At 45.4% G+C, this 25,406-nt stretch overlaps 1 protein-coding gene across 3 annotated transcripts in view; it reads right to left on the bottom strand.

Annotated features, from left to right (window-relative positions):
- Nucleotides 1–3,887: 3,887 nt before the first annotated feature.
- ZNF496 (zinc finger protein 496) overlaps nucleotides 3,888–25,406 on the bottom strand; it is a 37,491-nt gene continuing 15,972 nt past the window's right edge. For 2 of the 3 annotated variants that reach the window (XM_082457710.1, XM_082457709.1), the window contains exons 7-10: nucleotides 15,681–15,813; nucleotides 15,029–15,136; nucleotides 13,832–13,945; nucleotides 3,888–7,312 (exon numbers count right to left, since the gene is read on the bottom strand). In XM_082457710.1, the coding sequence (XP_082313836.1) occupies nucleotides 6,555–7,312; nucleotides 13,832–13,945; nucleotides 15,029–15,136; nucleotides 15,681–15,813 (1,113 nt within the window). In that variant the 3' untranslated portion in view covers nucleotides 3,888–6,554. The remainder of the gene's footprint in view (nucleotides 7,313–13,831; nucleotides 13,946–15,028; nucleotides 15,137–15,680; nucleotides 15,814–25,406) is intronic. The other variant, XM_082457711.1, reaches the window with a different exon arrangement.

Genomic DNA, 25,406 nt, shown 5'->3' with positions numbered 1-25,406 from the left:
ATTGCAGGGTCAAGCAAAGAGAATGGGTAGCCTATGCTCAAAAACCCTGAGCTCCTCAATGGTTTAGGAGGAAAAGCTGTTTTGTCTTTTTTTGTTTCCTGTTTTTTTTGGGGCGGAGGGATGCTTTCATAGGCAAAATTTGGGGTGAGGGCTGCAGGGTGTGTGACTTTCTTCTGATTGTTTGGTGCTGAGGAAACTGGGCAGTATTCCAGGAATCTTGTGCTCAGCATGAACTTACCATCCTCCACCTGGGTTGGGGCCTTAGTTCCAGCAGAAGAACTCAAAGATATTGTTATGTATATTCCTTGAGGAGGAACTAGAACCCTGCCCCAACACTGCCCTATTGTTTATTGACAGCTTCTTCCTTGTTTCAGCATTCTCTCCGTTCCCTGATTAGCAACTGTTTGGATCTACCCTTTTGACTCAGGGAAGGTCAGGGAGGCTGAATGAAGCCTATTTCCCACAAACAAGAAACGGGGGACACAGAAAGGCTTTTGTGCCCAGGAGGGCCCCACAGGGTCCTGCTGAGTTTCAACTTCACCTTTGTTATCCAGAGCCTGAAACTCAGCCAGGGCTGTGGTTCTGTCTTCTTCAGCCACATCTTGTGACCCAAACATGGGTGGGGGAGGGGTGTGGAGCACATGGGCTAGAGCACTGATATCCCCTGGAGGGCCCTTTCTCAAGGCCAAAGGAGATCAGCTCAGGTTTAGGGAGAAAGAGGCTGTCTGGCTGCAGACAATCTTTTGTCTCAGACTTCTCTTTCCCAAGTGACCATGAAAAGTTGCAAAAAAGGAATTTGCTTCCCTCTGCCACTTAAAACCCAGCTCAGAAAAATCTCACCTTCACCCAAAAGAGTAACAAAACCCCAAATCATGTGTTCCATATTCTCAGATTGTCTGTCCTAGTGGGAGAGTGACTGCATTTATTACTGCTAATCACAAAAACAGACACCTCAAGTTAATGATTTTAGCACTTTTCTCTGTAAGGGAAGATGCAAGAATCTGGGCTCATTGAAATTATTCCTTAGATAAGCATCTTAACTATATAGGGCCAATATCCAAAGCACATAATGCTTCCTGTTTTTCTCTATCCTTGGCATGTGGGATCTTAGCTCCCCAACCAGGGATTGAACCCACAACCCTGTGTTGGAAGTGCGGAGTCTTAACCACTGGACCACCAGGGAAGTCCCTGTCTTTCTCTATCCTGTATTCCCCTCAGGGCGCACAGTCGAGGAGGGAGGGGCAGGGCTGCCGTGGCCAATGGCTTGATCCTTGTTTACTGGAATGGCAGGCAACATTCCCTGCCCACAGTGGACACCCAGTTGGTGTCAGAGAATTGGCGTTATGATAGCAGCAGGCTCTTCTCAGCACCTGGAAAAGCTGGTTTCCAAGCTCCTGCTCCAATAGGAGTCCAGTCTCTCTTGGGAGGGCAGAATTGACAAGGTGCACCTTATACGGCACATTATCAATATCCCATTTTGATTCAGATACTGAGCTGACAATGTAAACAGATAAACACAATGAGGTCTCAGTTCTTGGTGGGTGATTAGCAGTGGAGAAAACATTGAGAGAATATACCAGGTATCTGTCAACCCTCTCCTTCCCAACTACAATGTGGGTCTATGCCTACCCTCTCTGAACCCCAAGACTGCCCACCTGCCTAGCACCTTCTCAAAGGACAGAGAGTGTGCCTGAGCCAAAGTTCTCTGCTGTCACCAAAGGCAGCTACATGAAAATCTCCACAGGTACAGGAGACAGCCTTAAGGATGCTGAGGCCCCTGGATCTCTCATCTCAGTGGCCATCTTTGCTGGTGCACATGGTTCTCTTTCTCTAAATTTGGTGAGTGCACATCGGTTAGACTTTTGGCTTCTTGAGCAGATGGTTAAAGAAAGTTCTAGTGAAATTTTTAGATCACGACCACAGAATATCATCTGGACATCAGCCAAGCCATTTCAGAAAAACATGAGTTGCAAAAAAGGAGACCAAGATAAATTTGGTCCAGCCGCTCTTAGCAACCCCACCCCCTGCCTGCAACTTGATGAGTCATTGTTTGCTGAAGATGCTGTGTTGATATGATTTCAATATGAGCCTATACTCTTTTCCACTCCAAATCTTCTTTTCCAAAATATTTACTCAGAGAAACACTTAAAAATATCTAGGACTTCCCTGATGGCGCAGTGGTTAAGAATCCGCCTGTCAATGCAAGGGACATGGGTTCGAGCCCTGGTCTGGGAAGATCCCACATGCTGCAGAGCAACTAAGCCCGTGCACCACAACTACTGAGCTTGCGCTCTAGAGCCCATGAACCACAACTACTGAAGCCCGCGTACCTACAGCCCGTGCTCTGCAACAAGAGAAGCCACCACTCACTGAAACTAGAGAAAGCCCACGTGCAGCAACGAAGACCCAACACAGCCAAAAATAAATAAATAAAATAAATTAAAAAATAAATAAATTTATTTTTTAAAAAATCTAGAAATCACTCTGAATTTACCTTCAGTGGGTTGGAAGCAGGCCCCCATCTCTTCTCAGAGCACACAGACACTTTCAAAGGTGATCCAGCTTGATTTGGGTGGGATTGATTTACCCCAACTATTAAATCTGCACCTTTTCTGTCCTGCAACGTTTTCAGGGCAGGTATCCTGGCCCCTTTACATTTTGACAAGATGTAGCAAGACCTGTACATAATAGGCTAGTACAGACATGTCTTGTACCAAACCATTTTTTAGCGGGTGATGGGAAAAGGGCAATCCCCTGCCATTTATTTGTGTGCTGAGGAGACAGCCCTTTGTCTTGAGGAGGTTACCAATCTGCTTGTGATCTCCTTGGCTATAGCCAAGATACACGAGTGAAGACTGGCCCTTCCCATTAATGTGTGAATCTGTTCTTCCATTTCTTAAGAGAGTTCTGCGTTTTATGGAGAATTGATAATACTGCAGTGGACTTTGGTGATTATATGCACTTTAATCATGGTGCTCTGGTTGTCGGCTACGGTTTAGAGGGAGGATAAAATTCCTAATCTGTATGGGATGGTCAAAAGGTATGGATGGAATCCCAGGGCTTTGCCCTTGATGAACTTATGATCCCTAATAACCAGCCTGCAGATGCTGGGTGCCTTAGGTGTGGGGCAGGGCTGCAGGAGAGCCTGGTCATCCAGTCTTCCTCCCAATGCTCCTTTGCCAGCTAAGCTGCCTTCTTATGCATGTTACCTAATCTGTAGACTTGTTTGCATTGGAGCACTGGTAGGCACTGACCATTCCTTATAAGACAAAACAGTATCAACTTTTGTTACTAATAGAAAATGCACCTGGGTTTATTTGATGGAACTGGGGAGGTGACAAAAATGTCATCAAATTCCCTCCATTATGCTGCAAGCAGAAGTGTTTGTGCCTGATCAAAACTCTGCTTTTGGTAGAGAAGGGAAACTATCTCATAGGAGAAAAGCAACCAGGACCAATCTCCAAGTCCAAGGGAGGCACAGACTTGTGCCTTCTCTTCCACTTGTGTCATGATTTGACTTAAGAATAGCAAGGGACCTTCCCACCACTGGCTTTATCTTTGTTTTTCCCAGCTGTGGCAAGAGGTCAGGAGACAGAGGCTATATGAAAATGGCAGAGGTTGGGTGAAACAGCTATGGTGTTACCAGGAGTTCATCCCATCCCTGGTGTAAAGAAGCAGTTACTTCCTCTCTCCTCTAGAGAAGTCAGATCAGGTGACCAGAACTATCTATCTGAGACCCAGAAGTTTCACAAGGTGATGCCTGACATCCAGAGGGCCATTTTCAGCATCCTCCCACCTCAACTTCTGTCAGGCCAACTGACCATCTCTCTGAGCTGTGCTACTTGTTACTTTTTTAACTAAAATGAAAAGTCAAACGCAAATATTAATTCAGTGAGTCGAATTTTTATTATGCACCTGTGAATTTATGGGAACAGTGCCAAGGGGTCAGATGATCAGGGAGGACAGATGTTCTTCAGATGTGGGGTCTCTGAACATCCTTGGCAAGGTAGAAACATAGCTCACCTGTCTGCCCAGCTACCCAGGGTGGGGAGGGACTAAGTCGGTCAGTTCTTCTATCTTCTGGAGGAGCTTTCTCCACAGCAGGTAACCGCATTGGTTCTTCTGCATGGAAAGAACCTGGGATTTGAGTTGCATCACCCAGTAGGGTTTCTGAATCCAGGGGGAAGGTATCCTTCTGATTAGCTAAGTACCTTGGTCAGATCTGCGTAAGTGAATGGGGGACTCCCTCACAATATTTGGTGGGTACTGAACAGATGCACAGCGTCCCCATAGGTTTCAATTCTGTCACATTCCCTTACTTTCTTATGATTTTCAGATAAAATACACCAAGTAGAGGAGTGTTCCTCTTGGGTTCATAACCTCCCCTCTTAATGGAATCCTTGGGCAAGAGTGCACAGGTGGGCGGGGTAAATGTACACGGAATCTGGGTTCTATTTGGAATTTTCCCCTCCCTTGGCCTTCAAGATTCATATTTTTCCCTTTTCCTGGCAGATCAATCCAAGAGGCAAACTATGTAGAAAACAAAGAGCCTCAATAGTTTATTTCTTGTTCAGGGTACGACCAAATTATTTTATTGCATTTACTGTTCCTGGGTATGTAGATGAATCTACACAGGCACAGTAATCATAACTATAAAACCTTGTAACTCTTTCACTGAGTTTGTGGCAGCAGGGTCTCTCAACATGACAATGAAGTGGCTGACAAGGAACAAAGGGCCTTGCATTCATTTGCCCAGCCTTCCTGCCTGCTAATGGGACCTGACATACAAATACAAAACGCATGCCTGGTGGCTGGCTTTCTGATTTAGTCACTGGTACTCTATAGCCTCTGTGCTTTCTCATATTGAGCTGAGCCAACCTGGCCAGTCTGCCAGGAACAAAACCATGGTTTTCATTGCTTGCGGTTTCACTACCAGTGGTCACTCCCAGTCCAGAACCCCAGGCAATGAAATTTAAAGGCTATATGCAAAGGACATCCACCCTGGGAGCAGAAGCTTGGATCTGAATCCTGCTTCCAATAGAACTGAGAGCAAGCTAACTCAAGTTTGTATTGACTCACCTGTGAATCAGCAATGACAGCAGAACCTCAGGATTATCTGGTTTTAGGGGTTAAATTGTGTCTCCCCATCCCCCCCAAATTCATGTTGAAGTCCTAACCCCAGTACCTCAGAATGTGACCTTATTTGGAAATAGGGTCATTGCAGATACAATTAATTAAGATGGGAACATACTGGAAACACTAGGGTAGGCCCTAATCCAATATGACTAGTGTCTTTATAAAAAGGAGAAATTTGGAGACAGACACATACACAGGAACACCATGTAAAGATGAAGGTTGAGATGGGGTGATGCTTCAACAAGACAAAGAATATCAACAATTGTCAGTAATCATCAAAGCTAATGGAGAGGCATGGAGCAGATCCTTCCTTTACAAGAAACCAACCCTGCTGACACCCTGATCTTGGACTTCTGGCCTCCAGAACTGAGACGATGAATTTCTGTTGTTCTAAGCCATCCAGTTTTTGGTACTTTATTACAGCAGCCCTAATGAACTAATACAACTGGCACACTAAGTTAATATATACGTAGAGAATGACTTCACCAAAGGTTCTGTTGTTTCCCCTGCTCAGCTCACCCAGCCAAAGAACCTCTCATTCACCGGAGCTGAGCTCCCCTTTCCTAGACACGACCCAATGGGAAAGGAAACTTAAGTGCCTTTCAAATGATGATGACTTCACTTCTAACCCACAAGCATATACCAAGGACCTTCAGGGTACAAAGAAAGGACACTTCGGGGAGTGTGTGCCATGCCAACATACAATTTAAAATGTGGGCTTTGCCTTAAGTGAGCTCACAATCCCTAATAACCAGCCTCCATCACAAATAAAAGGTTTCCATTTGGCAAGAAGCTATAAAGCCCCCCACCAAGGCTTCTGAGCCTGAAAGGGCCATCTCATAATTTTGAGGTGTTCTTGTGGACCAGATGGTGACCAGAACTCAGACTTCTGATGACATGACATGGTTTGGTGTGCTTGGCCCTACTGCCCCTGTGCCCACGGGTCCCACCCCGCCTTCCTGCCTTCCTCCTAACCCATCACCTCATCTGCAGCTTCTTGCTGTCAGGTAAAAGTACAGTTACCTCCAGACCTCAGGATGGGGTGGGCATTCAGACAGCACAGGATGGGAGTATATTGAAAGTTGGTTGGTAAGGGACAGACGCCCCCCTACCAAGGGGTCACTGTGGTAGGGGGCGCCCCAGTCCCTCCACCGCTTGGGAAGCACTGGACAGGGTTCTCCTAGACCCGAAAACACTGGGCAAGTCAGAGCTGGTGGCGACACGCCCTCCCGGCTTCTGGCACAGCAGAGACAGAACAAATGCTCCACTGGCCACGATCTCATTTCTACCTGAGAGTAAAGGTCAGGAGGATGTGGTCTCTGTCCTGGGGAGGAGTCTGGAACCAGTCAGGACCGAGCATGAGCGGGAGGTGCTCTACCCAGGCTGGAGCTGCACCCAACAACGTGTGCGCCCTTGACTCAGTAGGAGTTCAGCGCCTGCTTGGACCGGCGCTTCATGTGCAGGCGCTGGTGGCGGAGAAGGTCAGAGTTCTGGGAAAAGCTTTTGACGCAGTACCGGCACTGAAAGGGCCGGGACTTGTCCACGTGAGTGCTACTGCGGTGCCGGGCCAGGTGGTCGGGACGCTGGAACACCTTCCCGCAGTCACAGCACTGGAAGCGCAGCTTGGCCTTGCCCTTCGCCAGTAGGGCGTCGGAATCCCCGCCCATCGTCCCCGATGCCTCCTGCTCTCTCTTCTTCAGTAGCTCGAGTCTGTCTGGCTGCAAGTGTATCCGCCTGTGGGAGAGCAGGTGGGAGTTGAGGCGGAAGCTCTTCCCACAGGCACCGCACCTAAAAGGTTTCTGGACCTCGTGGGTCTCCAGGTGCCCGTCTAGGTCCTCGCTGTCACTGAACAGCTCCCCACACACCGAGCACTCGTGGGGCTTCTCCTGCTCCCTGCGACTCCGCAGGTGCCGGATGAAGTTGACCCTCCAGCGGAAGATTTTGCCACAGTTCGGGCACACGTAGGACTTTTTGGAGGAGGTCTGCACCTCACCCCCTGACTCAGGGCCGCTCCGGTGGGAGGTAGGGAGGCTGTGCTGTTTCTCCGTGGGGCTCTGCAGCTCGTCTGTGCAGTAGGGGCCGAGCTGGGAGTCCTCGTCCCCAGAGCTGGATAGAACAATCTCGATGGTCACCTCCTCATCCAGGCTGTTGTCGGGAAATGGTGCATCACCTCCGGCTACCAGAAAGCAACATGGGGGTCAGTGGTGCTGCCCAGGCCACACCCTAGCCCCTACGAACCCTACCCAGGAAGGTTCAGCGTGGGTCCAGAAATCCTCATTTTTGCAAGGGATCTTCCGGTTGCAGATACCTCTGGTGTATCTAGTGGCAAGGAAACCCTTAGCCACACTGTGCCAACATATCCTGGGTACCTCTTTCTCCTCTCTCCCCCTTCCCTACCCTTTTCTCCTAAGCCCCCAGACCCAATCTTTTTTTTTTTTTTTCTAGCCACTGAGACCCCTCCAAGCTCTAAGAGTTTGTATCTATCCGTGTTAACTCTTGACCATTTACACATCACTTAACCTTGACTTCCTTAACCAGGCGTGGGGAAAAATCTGTCAGGGTACATTAAAAGCCTTGAGAGAGAGGAAGACCCTAGATTCTATAAACAGACTGCCAAGAAGCTGCCAGCTACCATACTCTGAGCACTTAAATGCCCCAGGGATTGTGCAAGACTTCTGACGTGCACAGTCCCATTTGCTCCTGGACACACCCAGTGATACCTTATTTGCCACATTATAAACACAGGCAAATTCGGGTGATGTGCCCAAGGGCTCAGGGCTGAAGTGGAGTTGAGCCCTGCTGTGATGTCAGGGCTGTTCAATGGTCCCAGACTGCCCAAGATCATCTCTCCCTCTCAGTGTCGTATCAGAGGCCCAGCAACAGCCACTAGTGGTGATGCGTAGAGATGTCCTGGACTTCATAAACTGACTAGAAGAAGCTCGTTCGATGGATCCCAAGCCTGTGATGTTGGAAAGCTGTACCGTGGGGAGGAAGTGGGTGGGCAGTGGGGAGCCCGGTATGAAGTCCTGGCCTGCAGCCCAGAGCCCACTGCGCAGCTCTCCTCAGGACTGTTTCCTCACTTTTGTGAAATGTGGGGCTCAGGTCTAAAACAGGGGTGGGGGGCAGTGGTGCCAGGCCCTTCAAGATATTAGTAGGAATATGGTTATTCTGGACTTAATTGCTGGAGAGAGGAGAGTTCTGGCAGCTCAGGGAAAGTGAGAGCAGGTGAAACCGGACAGAGCATAGCAGGAAGACCCAAAGCCACAGAGAGCAGGAGAGACAATGGGAGGGGCAGAGTCCATGGGGGTATCTGTCCATACATCACAAGACAAGTGTGAGGGGGACTGGGTAGAACGTGAGACTGGGGAGTGGGAAGGGAAGACTTGAAGATTTAGAAAATTTTCAGCCTACCTATCCTGCAAAAAATGAGAAAGTATATTCTGGGTGTGGCAGGACAACCTTGGATCCAATCAACCTCTCAGAAGCCAGGAATGGAGATGAGATAATCCAGGAATGGTCTGTAGAGGACCCTCTTGTCTGACGGTCTGAACTACTATAAATTGCAGGGGAGGCCAACAGTGTTTCTAAGAACGTTATATGAGCCGAAACACTGCCATCTTGGAATAAAAAGGAAGGAGACAGGATGAACTGAAGGCAGGCTCTCAGAACTTCTAGAACAAACTAATAGAGCTATCTGGCTGCAAACATGCATCAACCTTGAAGGAAAAGGAAGACCAGCCCCAAAGGCAGTTCAGAGGTTGACAGGACTGCCACTGCATCCACAGGCCCAGAGTGTGGACACAGCACTGAGCCAAAGATGAATCTCAAGCCCTAAAATCTAACGGAATTTGCCCTGCTAGGATTCAGACTTGCTTGGGAGCCATCAGCCTTTCTTCTTTTCAATCTCTCCCTTTTGGAATGAGAGTGTCTACTCTCTGCCTGTCTTACCATTGCATTTTGGAAGCACATAACCTGATGTCTGGATTCACAGGTTCACAGCTGGAAGTGAGTACACCTTGAATTTCACCCAAACCTGATTTAGATTAAATCTTGATGATGCTGGAATACGTTAAGGAATGTTGGGATAGGGTGAATGTATTGTGCATATGAGAAGCACGAATCATGGGGGAACAGAGGGTGAAGTGTTATAGGCTGAACTGCATCCTCTTCCTCTTAAAAATACGTATGTTGAAGTCTTAACCCCTAGCACCTCAGAATGTGACTATATTTGGAGATAAGGTCTTTCAAGAGATAATTAAGTGGGGGCTTCCCTGGTGGCACAGTGGTTAAGAATCTGCCTGCCAACGCGGGGGACATGGGATCTAGCCCTGGTCCGGGAAGATCCCACATGCCGCGCGAGCAACTAAGCCCGTGCGTCACAACTACTGAGCCTGCGCTCTAGAGCCTGTGAGCCACAACTACTGAGCTCGCGTGCTGCAACAAAGAGTAGCTCCCGCTCTCAGCAAATAGAGAAAACCCGCACGCAGCAGCGAAGACCCAATGCAGCCAAATATTAAATAAATGAATAAATAATTTTTTAAAAAAAAGAGGTAATTAAGTTAAAATGAAGTCAACAGGGCAGGACCTAATCCAACAGGTATCCTTGTAAGAAGAGGAGGTCAGGACACAGACATGCAGAGAGATGAGCACGTGGAAACACAGGGAGAAGACAGCTGTCTACAAGCCAAGAAGAGAGGCCTTAGGAGAAACCTACTCTACTGAAACCTTGATCTCAATCTTCTAAGCTGCCAGAATGTTGAGAAAATCAATTTCTGTTGTTCGAGCCTCCCAGTCTGTGGTACTTTATTACAGCTGTCCTAGGAGACTAATACAGTGCATATAGGATGACATCCCCTTAAATCAGATGAAGTGACCAAAAATAGATGCATAGTTTCTAAAAAGGAGGAAATAAATCAACAATAGTGTTGTGTGCCATTGACACAACAGTGTAAAGAATTCCTAGCAGATGAGATGAAACTCATAGATGTGTTGCCCAAAACACCACAGAGAAAGAGCGTTTCAACACCAGGGATGTCTCAGCTCAGCACTGATGGGCGCAAGGGGTGCGGGGGGTGGAGAGGAGGGGAGAGGGAGGCTGAATTGGCTGTTAGGATGATGGTAGAGAAAACAGGGAAGCTATTGGTGTAAGTGCTTTTACATGTATTAAATCATTTAATCCTCAACAATAATAACTCCACAAGGTAGCTATGACTATTATCTCTGTCTTACAGGAGAAAAATTTAAAACCGAGAGATAAAGTAGACCAAGGCTCAGGGGAATTGAGCTCCACTGGGGGTAGGGGGGGTGGGTGCTGCATGCCAAAGCCTCTGGCTATGATGTTCCATGGCCAGGGAACAACCAGGATGCTGTGTGTTTTCAGGGGGAAAAAGCCCATGACCAGGTAGATGGCTAACTCCTCAAGAAGGGCAATATGTGGCCTGGGAATGAATCATTCCCTGTCAGCTGGGGGTGCTAAGGAGAGAAGCAGGGAGGACAGGAAGCTAGATTTTAAAAAATAAACAAATAAAGGCATTATAACTAATATATTCTTATAATGTTAGGATGGGGAGGCTTTCTTCAGCAAGACACAAAATCGAAAAAGAGATGAAGGGCTTCCCTGGTGGCGCAGTGGTTAAGAATCTGCCTGCCAATACAGGGGACACGGGTTCGAGCCCTGGTCTGGGAAGATCCCACATGCCGCGGAGCAGCTGGGCCTGTGAGCCACAATTACTGAACCTGCGCGTCTGCAGCCTGTGCTCCGCAACAAGAGAGGCCGTGATAGTGAGAGGCCCGCGCACCGCGATGAAGAGTGGTCCCCGCTTGCCGCAGCTAGAGAAAGCCCTCGCACAGAATCGAAGACCCAACACAGCCATAAATAAATAAATAAATAAATACTTAAAAAAAAAAAAGAGAGATGAATAACTGCATTTACCTATTAAAAACGCTTTTAGAAAACCATTTATGTCCTAAAAGACACATAAACAAAGTTAAAAAACAGGAGGAATTATGTACAAATACTAAGAGGCAACAGATTGAGACCCACAATTTTGAGTTTCTACTAATTCGTGGAAAAGGCAGGCAAATGTGGAATTAAGAGCACGGGTCTGGAGCCCTGTAACGTGGGTTCAGATCCTCAGTCTGATACAGCCTGTGAGTGCCAGATGCTGCCTGGGCAAGAGACTTCAGCTTGGGGGTCCCAGCTGCAGAATGGAGACATCATAGTACCTGTTATGGGCCAAGAGTTTGTGTCCCCACCCCAGAATTTGTATGTCGAAGCACTAACTCCCAATGAGATGGTATGGGAGGTGGGGTCTTTGGAAGGTAATTAGGTTTATATGAGATCTTGAAGGCGGGACCTTTGTGATGGGATTAGTACCTTTATAAGGAGAGGAAGAGACAAGAGCTCTGTCTCCATGAGCATGCACCAAGGAAAGGTCATACAAGCACATAGGGAGAAGGCAGTCAACTACAACCCAGGAAGAGAGCCCTCACCATACAATGAATCTGCTGTTGACTTGATCTCAGACTTCTCAATTTCCAGAACTGTGAGAAATAAACTTCTATTGTTTAATAGAAAATACCTCTATGGTATTTTGCTATAGTAGCCTGTGCTGGCTGAGACGGTATCTATCTCAGAAGGTGAAGTAAGGATATAATGCACAAATCATGTAAAGACCTTACACTGGTGCAGTGCTTTGGACATAAAGACATAGAGCTTACCAAATGTGAAGGGAGAAGGGGCAAAAAAGAAAAAAAAGGACTAAAGAATATTAACTAGGCAATTCACAGAGAAAACACAGTAAACAAGAAAAGATATTCTGGGCTTCCTGGTGGCGCAGTGGTTAAGAATCCACCTGCCAATGCAGGGGACATGGGTTCGAGCCCTCCGGGAAGATCCCACATGCCACGGAGCAACTAAGCCGGTGAGCCACAACTACTTAGCCCGTGTGCCACAACTACTGAAGCCCGTGCGCCTAGAGCCCGTGCTCTGCAACAAGAGAAGCCACTGCAGTGAGAAGCCCGCACACCAAAATGAAGAGTAGCCCCCGCTCGCCTCAACTAGAGAAAGCCTGCGCGCAGCAACGAAGACCCAACGCAGTCCCCCCCTCCAAAAAAAAGAATAAATAAAATAAATAAATTAAAAAAAAGATATTCCATCGCAGTGGCAGCATTATAATGTGTTGGTTGGACTGACACAAGTGGAACCGGTTGGGAGGGTCCCTCGTGAGCGTGGATGGGGGGATGTGGACCCTTCACCTGCTGTCAGAAGTGTGGGAAAGGCTACCAAAATAAAAACGGTGCCTATTCTTTGCAATCTATCATCTCTCACTGATCTCAGATAGCAACCCTTAGCTTCTTGCCATTGCAAAGTATACTCTGTGTCAGAGCCCAGCAAAGGGAGAGTGGCGCTAAAAAACTCCCCTGGGGATTAATGACTATCCACATTCTATAAGGGGGCTGCCAGGGCTGAGACATGCTGTGGGCAGGAGGAAGCTGGAGAGGATGCAAAATGTATCTCGAGCATCAAGCTTTTCATCAGGCAGCACTGAGAATGGGCTACACGTGAATAATCATCCTCAGCATACAGAAGCAAGCTCCTGAGAAAACCAGGGGCGAGCACCCAAGCTTGTGGGGAGGGAGTCGTGTCCACCTAGATCTACTGTAGATTTACATAAACATAAAATCCCTTTTGTCTGCATAGGATAGGGGGCGAACACAAATGGTCGTGAACCCTGCATGGTGGTAGGTGGAAATACCGAAATATCATGCAAATCTTGCCTCCAAAAGGCATCACAGATTGTGCATGAGTCAGTCTTCATAGCTGCAAAAAGTCCTCCATGACACAGTGGGTTTAAGTAAGGACCGGAGACGTGGGTGTGATATTTGGGAGAATGGCTGAACACTGAGGACATTAAATATGGCGGGATTTTAGTCTTCGCCTCTGGAGGTGGCAACTTTTACCAGCATTACTCGGAGTCTAAATGCTGCTGAGAGCAGTTGGAGCACATTCTCCAGAGGTCCCCCTTTCAGCATTCTGCAAACCTGTTCTTTAATTCCAACACTTTGTCCAGGGAGTCTGGTCTTCCTTGCTCAGGGAAGAAATACACAAACTAGGTGGTCAACAGCACTACATCAGCACCCTGACTCAACCCACAAGAGAAAGGAAAGGAGGGGAGGGTCTCAGGTTGCCAGTGAGCTGGAAGAGAACCTAGCAAAACAAAACTAGGGCAGGCAGTTGGCAAGGAACCGTCAGCAGGAATTTCAGAAAGTTCAGTTCCTGAACCTACCACCAGCACAAATGTATACACATACACAACACGCATGCACGCACACACACACCATGCACGTATACATTCACAGACATTATACACACATGCACACACCACACACATACCACGTATATAAATACCACACACTCACACGTGTATGCCCACACACATGCATACATGCTCACATGCATACCACACAATGCCACATACCATACACACCACACATGTACGCTCACACACGTAACACACCAGACACACTATACATACATCACACATGCCATCACCACATGCCATATCACAGCCCCATGCTACCTGCACACACAGCTCACATACACACCACACACCATATACACACATATGCACACTCAAGCCACACATCACACATCCAGGGGCACACTCCTCCACACCCTCAGGCATTCCTTTACCTGGGCAGGTGCTTTGAGGGAGCACTGTCTGCTGGCAGATTTGGAACTCTGGCACCTGCGGCTCATCCCGTTTTCTTCTTTCTTCTGTCTGGAATGGCTGGAGACTTGGAAAGTCTTTCCAGAGAAGAAAATGAAAACATTGATTTTCCCTGCAGCTGCAGCACCACCTGGGGGGGGTGCATCTTAACAGATGCCAGGCTGTGATCCAAGAGTAGGCCTAGGCTCCCTCTCAGGGCAGCCACTCAGTAAATGTCTGTTGAGCAAATGAATCTGCAGGCAAAATGGGCCAACACCACGAACGTGGGTTTTGAAGCTAGATAGAAGGAATGTGGATCCTGGTTCTGCCCCTTCCACTTGACTGTGGACAAGTAACTGCCATCCCTGCTGTCATTTCCATTTTCTGTGGTGGGATTTCCAGTACTCCACGCAGACGCTGCATAAATGCAGCCTGGACAGGGCCTGCTGGGGTAGAGATGGGATGGGAAGCTAGCCACACCAGAGGCCCTGGATGCTTGTTCCAGGTGGGGATAGTGAGTGAAATACAGATCTGCTCTGTGCCAGCTTTAGGTCCCAAAGGGGAAGGGGTCAAGGGCCTGCTGACGACACCGTACAGAACTTTTTCCCCTGAAGGAGCAGACATCTTGAGGCATTACAGCACAGTGGTTACAAACACAAGCTCTGGTGACACAGAAAGCTGGGGGTGGGGAGGGGGCTGGGAAATGCTGCTGCTGAACTGTGTCATGTCAACCAAGCCCCAGCACCACCCCCTGCCTCACTCTCCTCACACTACCTGCAGCATGTGTCTGGAAGGAGCAGACAGGTGAAGCGGCCAGAGGCACTGTGCCCAGTGCCCGGCCAAGAGGTGGCACACCCTCCTCCTCCCCTACCTGACCTCTGGAGAGCATCTGACCTCACTGGTAGAGGGGCCACTGGGTTGTCAGCACAAGCCAGGTGTCACTTATAGCAGAGGAGAAAGATATTCCTATTACATCCTAGTTCCTGGTTGATGAAGTGCAAAATTAAAATCCCCATATTCTTTCTGTAAGGAATGAGGGACGAGGCAAGACTTGTCCTACCAAGACATGGTCCAGTGGTGACACAGGGCTGCAGAAAATTGGCAGAGGGAGCAGGTCTGCCTCTGGCTGGCAGCGGCCTTCCATCCCGCTCTATTCACCAAGTTCTGGTATCATTACTCACCTGAGTAGGAGACCTGGGACACATCCTTCCCCTGGAGGTCCTGCAACTCTGGAACACGGGGCTCATTCTCCTCTCCTTGGGAGAGATCCAGCTGGGCAGCTGGGTCATCTATTCACAGAAAAGGGAAGGATACACATTCATCAGTGATCTGCTCCCACAGGAAACCAGGGTGGGAGGAGAGAGAAGCTGCCTGTCCCAGGCAACTCTGGGACAGGTAGAGAAGAGAGAAGTTGGAGGGACACACAACGGGCCATGACACCAACAGGGGCCACACAGGGCCACAGAGAAGTGGAAAGACCAGAGCAAGCAGGGAGCAGGCCGGGGAGGGAGGACACTAAAGGGGAAGCTGTGGGCCTGGGGCAACTCTTTCAGGCCTATCAGTTAGAAAAACAGCAATGAAGAGATCCGTAGGACAAGAAAGATAGAAGAAAAGCAAATGCAAGGGACACAAGTTATATTTGGTTTGTATGCAAAACAGCCAGCTAACAAGCCTAACTTACATGTCACAGCAGCAGGCAATGGTCAATCTGCAAAGTGGCCTTGGGGCCATTGTGTACAGGTGACCTCCCATCAGGGTTTGGGGGTGAACAGTGAGGTCAGATGTGGGCCCCCTAGGTCCCTGGTCTCAGGAGAGAGGAGAGTTAAGTCTTACTTGGAGGCAGTGAGACTCCGTAGTCCTCCCCAATGATGAACTCTCCGTAGAAGCCAGTCTGGGCAGGGTCTAGAAGGGACCAGTCCTCTTCTGAGAAGCAGAAGATCATATCCTTGAAAGAAGAAACCCGGTTCTGAAACCACAGGAGAACAGGTACACCTGAATCCAGGGACAAGCTAGGGGAGGGATGCTACAAACAAGTGGGAAGGAAGACGGGGTTGAGGCAGAGCCCCCAGCAACACGTGCAGGTGCGAGAAAGAAAAAGCAGACAGGCTGCTCCGGAGCTCACACTGATTCCCTAGTTCTAGCCTGAGATCCACCTTGGATGCATCTGGTTTGGCAGAATCCAAACAGTGGATGCCTCACAGGGTGGCCAAGGATGTACAGAACAGGCCTTGCTACACAGTGCTGGGGAGGCTGCAGCCCACAACTCCCAGGCAGGCAAATGTCCACCAGATTGCCCACGTGTTCACCCTTTGATGCAGAGATTCCATCTCTATAGTTTATTTTGCACATGTGCAGCATGAGGTCTGTATGAGCTCCTTCGCTGCAGCACTGATGATAATAGATAATAGTTAAAGCTGAAAACAAGGTCTATGCTCATCAACAAAGAACTGTTCAAGTAAGCTACAGGACATCCTACAAGGCCTGATCACACCCCCGTTAGAAAGAATAAGGGCTTCTCTGTACCGCGTAGGAAGCCCTCCAAGGTGTACTGTTACATGACAAAAGCACCCGCGCAGAGGTTGTCTAGATTGTCCCTGTGTGCCCAGCACCTAAAACTCTTGACCGTCGCTGCTTCTGCAAAAGGTGCTAGGACCCCCAGGGTTACGCGCAGGAGGGAGACTTTTCTTACACTTTGTGTTATAAACCATGAGAATGTGTCAAAAATTAATTTTAATTTCTGAAAGGATGGCATATCCACATAATACCAGGAGTCCATAAAAATAAAGAAGTCATTTACAAAATGGAAATGTAATTCTTAGCCAGTTAGAGCATGAAGCTAGGTTCTCAAATTTCCTCTAAATACTAATATGACAATTGATGGTAAATGTAAATGTCATTGAAAAATTATTTGTTTTGTTTTTAATAATCTGGAACCTTGATCATTTGATAGAATATGTGGGAGAAGTAAAATGTGAAAGATGAACAACTACTGGTCTAGTTGACATTTCTGTTTGTACCTTCTAATCCCAGAAGAACAGAAATACATACATGTATTATTTCTGCTAAGCATGTCATTATATATTGGCTTAACAAGCACATATTTTCTGCAAAGTGTTTCAATCACAAAGCATTTAAAATAAAATTCCATTTGGGTTTTTTTTTTTTAAAAAAAGCCCTTTATACAGTTAATTGAAAAGGACTTCAAAATAAAATTTGGGGGTAAAAATGCAACCCACAGTACTTCTGTATAATATACTAACATCTGTTTTGTTTTGTTTTTTTAAAAAAAGAAAAAGAATTCACAATATTTTAAACACATGTCCTTGCATCTAAATCTCTGGAATATTACCAGTACTGCCATACGGTTGCCCGGGGGCCAGGTGCCAGGTGCGGGGGTTGGCGGGTAGACGGATGGGCGGGGACCTGGGTAAGGAGAATTTTCAATGCATCTCCTCTGGTACCTCTGGACCCTTCCTCCCCCACATACACGCTTTTTAATTTTTAAAATTAAACCTAGAGAGTAATACAATGAACATGAAGGATACACCACTGTTCAACTAGAGTCAATAAATGAACATTTGGCCCTTTTGTCACGTTTCCCCCTCTCACATATATGGTGATTGGGTATGTTCACTTGTTCTCCTGGATCCCTGGAGAGTTGCAGGTACCACAGGTCGTTACCCCAACATGTGACAGAGTGTATCTCCTAAGAAAGATGTTACTCTCCTGCATCAGCACAATTCTTTTAGCACAGTGGCTCTCAACCAAGCGGATTGATTCTGCACCCAGAGGATATCGGGCAATGTCTGGAGGTATTTTTGTCAGCACTGAGGGGTGGGCACTACTGGCATCGAGCGGGTGGAGGCCAAGGATGCTGCTCAACACACCCTTTGGCCCAACTCGACAAAGAACTATCCAGCCACATGTCAACAGAGCCATGGTCAAGAAACTGCTCTACAAGGCAAAGAATATACTAGTCAATTTTCACTGCAAAGGAAAGGAGCTGTTACAGTGGAGGATTACTGGACTGAATGTCAATATTATGACATAGTCTGAGTGTGTTTCGTGTTTGGTAATTGCAATCATTGTTGCTTTTTGTTGTGGTCATCCATTTACAACGCTTGGTGTCAGTTTATTTACCGCTTGTAAAAATAAAATACAGTGTGTGTGCGTAAAATAAAAAAAAATAATAGTACTGCTAACTGATAATAATAGTACTGCTAACAATAGATAGATAGATAGTATTATTGTGAGGGCTAAGAGATAATGTATGTTGAATGCCCAACACACCTGGCACAGAACAGATTTCAATAAATGTTTCTTAAATGAATAAATAAATGAATTTATGAAAATAAAATAAAATAAACTGTACAACAGAGAAATTTAATACTGGTTCAGTAATATCACCTAGTGCCTTCTGAATTATGAAATAGCATTACCCTTTCAAGGAAAAATATTTTGAAGAGTTTCACGGGTGACTGTGACAAGAGGTCAAGATTGGGAATTGCTGGGTTAAAGCTTTCTAATGGGCCCCTAGAAATCTTGCTAAACATACACTGCCTTAAAATGTCAGTCATCTGGGATATAAATAAAATTCAACAGTCTTATGTTTATGTTACCACAGGCATATGTTTACAATTACTTATTTATACTTTTTTTTGCCCAAGTCTATTCGATCAGGAAAGATTAAAAGTGTGATACTCCCCTGGGTACTTAGGGATGTAGGAAAACAGGCCTTTATACACTGTTGGAAATAACTGCACATTTCTGAACAATATTTGGGAGAATGTAGCAGAAGTATACACTGTGATCCAGTAATTCTATTTCTAGGAAATGTTCCTAAGGAAATCATTAGAGATGTATGCAAAAATGTGTGTAAAGAACGTAGAACACAATGTTTTGCAGAATCATATGTGAGGTTTCTTTTCGTCTTTATGCTTTTCTCTAGTGTCTGAAGACCTACCTAGGCATGTATCATTTATATTTTAACATGATTAAAAACTGGGGAATTCCCTGGTGGTCCAGTGGTTAGGACCTCAGCGCTTTCACTGCGGTGGCCCAGAGTCAATCCCTGGTCGGGGAACTAAGATCCTGCAACCTGAGTGGTACGGCCAAAAAACAACAAAAAAAACCTGAACTAAAATACCCATGTACCCACTACTAAGATGTATAAACTATTAATAGGTAACAGTCTTTGCTTCAGGTTTTCTTTGGAAGGGTGTGGTGGGATTATGGTCTCCTCTGAGCTTCTCCTGATCCCAGTTCCACCCCTAGACCTTCCTAGAGGGAAGCTGCACTCTGGATTTGGTGTTTAATATTCTATGCATGGCTTTTAAACTCCCACTACATCTGAATATAGCCTGAAATGACAGCACTGTTTTGTAAGTATTTAAATGTTAAACTTGCCTTATATGCACCATTCTAGTTAAGATTTATTCACGTTGATAAACGTAGGTCTAGTTCACTGACTTTAATGTATACAATTTCATAGAATTATTCTTCTGTCATAATGTTTAAGTCTTTCCCAGCTCAGTGAACTCTCTCTGTCACCCCATCCATGTGTAAGAGTGTCTCCAGAGTAGATGTATAGAGGGAACATTGGGAACATACATCTTGACCGACATTAAGTATTTCCACATCTTTCTTCAAGTGGAGTACCTAAAGTACACTCCCACTGGCAATCCATTGGCACATCTATTTCCAAACACTTTTGCCAACAACACTGGGTACTGTCAAATATCTAAGGTTCTAGCAACACTGTGGGTATGAAGCAATCACAGCAGTGTAACTCCCTTTACCTTGATGAACATCTCTTCATGAATTTATTGGCCAGTTGGGTTTTGTCTTCTTTAAGATGCTCACTTATTTTCTTTGCCTATTTTTCTATTTTCTAATGAGTTGCTCTCCCTATTTTTTTTTAAACCAGCTTGTTATCAACTGTGGATATACTTCACTATCATAAAAGAAAACACTATATCAATTTTAAAAAAATCTAAGTGTTTCAATCACTTTATGGTGATATGAGTAATTAGTAATATTAATGACATATAAAGAACTGTAAGAAAATGTTTAACAAATTAGTAAGGTGACCATTTTAGAAAAGAGCTTCAAAATCAGAAATGCGGCTTTGGAACAAAAACAGGCCAACATAGAAGAGAAGAAAAAGTCCAGAAACAAAATTTGGTATACCTAAAACTTTAATCTACAAGAAAAACACAACCTTAATCAATGGGGAAAAAAGAAAGATGACTTTCATCTGATGTGCCTGATACAGTTGGCTAATTACTTAGAAATAAAACTAGATTCTGATCCTTGATCATAAAGAACATAAAAATTAAAAATTTGAAGCCTCCCCCACCCCCGCAAAGGCTTTCCGGCACTAAAAATAGAGAGGCCATATGAAGAAGTAATTGGCAGATACTCCACATAAAAATTATAAATATCCATAGTAATGAAAAAGCATGAATGAAGTTAAAAGACAAATGACAAACTGGGAATAAAGGCACACCATTTATGAAAGGCAAAGAGTACTTAAAATATATGGAACCCTTACAACACAATTGGAAAAGCTTTCCATCCCAATAAAAAAAGGTGAGGGAACCAAGAAAGTAAATATTTTAAAACATATGAAAAAAAGTTCACCTTTACTAGTACATGAAAAAAATGTATATAAAATACTATTATTCAATCTTCACTTTGGGGACTTCCCTGGTGGTGCAGTGGTTGAGAATCCGCCTGCCAATGCAGGGGACACGGGTTCGATCCCTGGTCAGGGAAGATCCCACGTGCCGCGGAGCAACTAAGCCCGCGCACCTAGAGCCCGTGCTCCGCAACAGGAGAAGCCACAACTCGCTGTAACTAGAGAAAGCCCATGCACAGCAACGAAGACCCAACACAGCCAAAAAAAAAAAAAAAAAAAAAAAGAACCAAAGGGACTTTCCTGGCGGTCCAGTGGTTAAGACCCCGTGCTTCCACTGCAGGGGCTCGGGTTTGATCCCTGGTTGCAGAACAGAGATCCCACGTGCTACGCTGCACAACCGAAAAAACAAAAAAGAACCAAAGACCTAAATGTAAAACCTAGAAACTATAAAACACACAGTAGGAAAATCTTTGTGGCCTTGGGGTAGACAAAGATTTGTTAGACAGGACACAAAAAGCATTAAATGATAAAAGAAAAAATTGATAAATTCAATCTCATTAAAATTGAAGATATCCAATCTTCAAAAGACATCATTAAAACAATGAAAAGGCAAGCTGTAGACTGCTAGAAAATATTCCTAATACATATATCTGACAAAGAACTTTATCCAGAATATATATGTTTTAAAAAGTTCTTAAAACACAATAAGATAAGCAACCCAAAAAGCAGGGACAATGTTGGACACCTCACAAAAGATGTCGAAATGATCCACAAGCACATGAAGACACCCAACTTCATTAGTCAACAGAGAAATGCAAATCAAAACCATATTGAGATATCTACCTCAATAGCCAAAATATGTTTTTTAAAATAACAATGCCAGGATATGGTGAAGATGTGTAAAACTGAAACTTTCATTCATTGCAGGTAGGAGTCTAAGTGGTTAAATCATTATAGAAAAACAGCCAATTCTCCTATAATTAATTATATACACTTCCCCATGACAATTTCACTCCTAGGTAATTGCCCAAGAGAAAGGAAAATATACATCCACAAAAAGACTTGTATATGAATGCTCATACAAGCTTCATTCATAACAGCCAAAAGTGGAAGTGACCCAAATATTCACCAACAGGTCAATGGATAAACCAACTGTGTGTGTGTGTGTGTGTGTGTGTGTGTGTGTGTGTTTTTGGCCGCACTGCGTGACTTACAGGATTTTAGTTCCCCGACCAGGGATTGAAGCCAGCCCTCGGCAGTGAGAGCATGGAGCCCTAACCACTGGACCACCAGGCAACTGCCCTGCATAAACCAACTGTGACGTAGTTATACAATAGAATATTACTCAGCAATAAAAAGGGACAAGCTACTGATACTGGGTTGAGTAAGAGCAGCCTGACACCAAAGACCACATACTATACGATCCCACTTATGTAAAATTTAAAACAAGAACAAATCTATTGTGACAAAAAGGAGATCAGTGCTGACCTGGGCAGGAGAGCACAGCTTTATTGCAAAAGGGCACAAGGGAACTTCTGGGGTGATGGAGATGTTTTGTGTCTTGACTGGATAATGGTTACATGTGTAGACACTTGTCAAAAGCTCTCTAAACTTTGCACTTAAAATAGGTATATGCAAATTATAGCTCAAAAAACAGATTAAAAAAAGTAAAAATATAGACACCATTTTCGGTCATCATTATGGTGAAGATTAAAAAAACAATGTTAATATAAAAAATAAACAAATATGGAACAATTATACATAACTTATATATGTATATATGTCATATTAAATACCACCTGAGAAGGACTTCCCTGGTAGCGCAGTGGTTAAGAATCCGCCTACCAATGCAGGGGACACGGATTCGAGCCCTGGTCCGGGAAGATCCCACATGCCGCGGAGCAACTAAGCCCATGCGCCACAACTACTGAGCCCGTGAGCCACAACTACTGAGCCACGTGCCACAACTACTGACCCCAACTACTGGTGTGCCTAGACCCCATGCTCCTCAACAAGAGAAGCCACTGCAATGACAAGCCCGCGTACCGCAACGAAGAGTAGCCCCCGCTCGCTGCAACTAGAGAATGCCCTCGTGCAGCAATGAAGACCCAACGCAGCCAAAAATAAATAAATAAATTTATTTTTTTAAAAAACAAAAAAAAACCCCACCTGAGACCCTTAACCCAGAGATCAGAGCTGACATGACCCATATGGGGAACACCATTTCAGTGCCCTCGACGCGCCACATGGGGAAGACAACCCAGCCTGGCACTCCCACCAAAACGTTTAACCTGAATCTCATCGTGAGTTAGAACCTATCTGAGCAGAGTCTGCCACTACAACTAGTCTTCACTCTTCAGAACTACCGATGCCGTGACAAACATTGAAATTCCAAGGAGAAAATGTTGGACATAGGACAACTAATAATTGGGAAGCATGATGCTCTATGATTATTATTTTAATGTTGAATTTCCAGAATGTAGTAACTGTATTATGGTTATGTAAGCAACTGCCCTTGCTTTTAGGAAATATGCCCCCTCGCGTGAACAAAGAGATAAAAGGGGAAGAATGTCTGCATATAACTCCCTAAAGATTCAGGAAAAAAAATTGGGGGGGGGGGCCTTGGGGCTGAGATAGAGACAGAGTAAGAGACAGAGAAGGAGGAGGGAGAGGGAGAGAGATAGTGACAGAATGGGGGAATTAAAGTGAAGAGCATTTGCAAGTCTTTTCTATTCTGGCAGTCTTCCCCAAGCTTGATATTAATGCCAAAGCAAAAGTTAAAAATAAAATAAATATAATATGTTAAAAGTTTCTAAAGATGAATCCGTTTGGAACTGGGCTTTTCAAATTTGGATGTACATATCAATCACTCAAGCATCCTGGTAAAAATGCACATTATGCCCCTGCAGGTCTGGGGTGGAGCCTGAGAGTCTACAGTTATCAGCCCTTAAGTGGCTTTACTGCTAGCCATAGGCCAGTATGGGGGAAGCCTGTCCAAGACAAGTTCCACAGAGTGGAAGACAAGCCTCAGGAAGCCACAGGCTCTCCTCACAAGGGCGTGCAGCAAAGAACTTGATGTTGGTCTTGAAGGGGGTAAGAATACACCACCCCAAAGTATGCCACTTTGGCCTAAGGACTGTTTTGAGCTGTAGGCAATGGAGAAACAGAAAGACTGCAGAAGAAATACCCTCCCCCTACTTGCCTAAAGGCAGGGCGTAAATTTTCCTTTGTGAAGGACTCTTCCCCTCCTACCGGGGAGGGCAATGTGACTCTTAATAACCAGACAGAACCCTAGACTCTTCATCAGCCCAGAGACAGCATAACAAATTTAACTAAATAACCTTTATCTTCCATTAGTTTCCACATATAACTACCTTCCCACAATTTACCAGCCCTTGAAGCTCAAAATCCTCTTTGTCTTGTCATTTCTTCACAAACGTATTGCCTGCAGTTAAAATGGTATAATTCTCTGGGTCTGACTGCCTTCTAGTTTTCTTTTCATTTCTGTGAGGCATCCCATAGCCATATACTATAAATATTTTTCACCTGTTAATCTGTCTTTTATCAGTTTCAATTTGCAGTTCCCCAGCCACTGAACCTTAGAGGAGTAGAAGAAAAAGTTTTTTTCCTCCCTGACAAGTCTCTTAATGAGAAAAAGATGGTAACTGTCAGTATTGGTGAAATATGAAAGAAGTCAGTGCTCTAAGACAGCACTGCAGAGGTGTCTGGTTCTGAAGATTCTGAAGAAAAAACTGGCAGTTACGTATTTTTCAAAATAGATATGGATGGATGTTTTTCCCCTGTAAGCCTTGATAGGTGTCTGTGAATCTATGCCAAACTGCAATAGGAACAAACACGGTGGGCACAGATGCTCATGGCATCATGTAAGCAAACCCAAGTCCCAGGGCCCGGTAAATGGATCAATGATACTCCAATCACTGACAATCTGACACAGCCACTTAGCAGGATACCCAGGGAGCTTTTACATCATATGGAGAAATGCTTACATACACACGGGAGACAAAGCATAAAAACAGGACTCAATACAGCATGATCCCAGAAAGGCACAAATAAAACAGCAGAGAAAAGAAGGAAGTTCATCACAACACTCAGAGATCTTCTCAGATAACTGGAAACATGTATTATCCTTTCATTTCTAAATCTTGCCAATTTTTATAACAAGAATGGGTGGGGGGAAATAAATATGTCCATTTAAAATTAAATTTTCAGAGGAGACTTCTGCTGCCTTCTCGAAGAGGGAGCAGACATACGTTCCTTTAATTCCCCCCACTAAGTATGACTAAAACCCCAGGAAATTATATATTAAAAAACACAGCAAACTCTCTCGGAAAGGTGGAGAGAGGAAGGCACACCAGCTAGGGACCTCAGACAACACAGCGAGGAACAACAGAGAGTGGTGAGTACCCCGGTTTTTCTTTCTGCCTCATATAGCAAAACTTGAAGCTGAAGGAGCAAGTGACCCCAAAATACCAACAGGCACAGATAAAAATACAACCCTAACAAAAGCCTGTTCTCTCAGCCACAGGACCAGGAAAGTAGCTAGATAGACAATAACCGCTCTAGTCCAGCCAAGCACCACAAAAAAACATGGCCCCCAACCTCGCTCATGCTAGCAGAGAATGAGTGTGAGCCTAGACTTCCACCCTCACCAGGCTGCAATGAAGTGCCCCAACACCTCCACTGGTGGTCTCAGAGAAGGCCAAGGCCAAGCAGAGAGCTGGGACTTCCATCCCTGCTGACTAATAACAGTCCTTCCCCCACACCACCCCAAACACACACTGTATCAGTGGAGACCACATCAGGAGCTGGAACTCCCAGCCCCCCTCAGAAGCCCAAGACATTTTCAAATGAATTAAAAAAGGTACATTTGTGGACTTCCCTGATGGCACAGTGGTTAG

Source organism: Balaenoptera physalus, assembly GCF_965194825.1.
Source record: "Balaenoptera physalus genome assembly, chromosome: 3".
NCBI lineage: Eukaryota > Metazoa > Chordata > Mammalia > Artiodactyla > Balaenopteridae > Balaenoptera > Balaenoptera physalus.
Note: the sequence above shows the minus strand (reverse complement) of the source record. Positions and strands in the feature narration are given on the sequence as shown.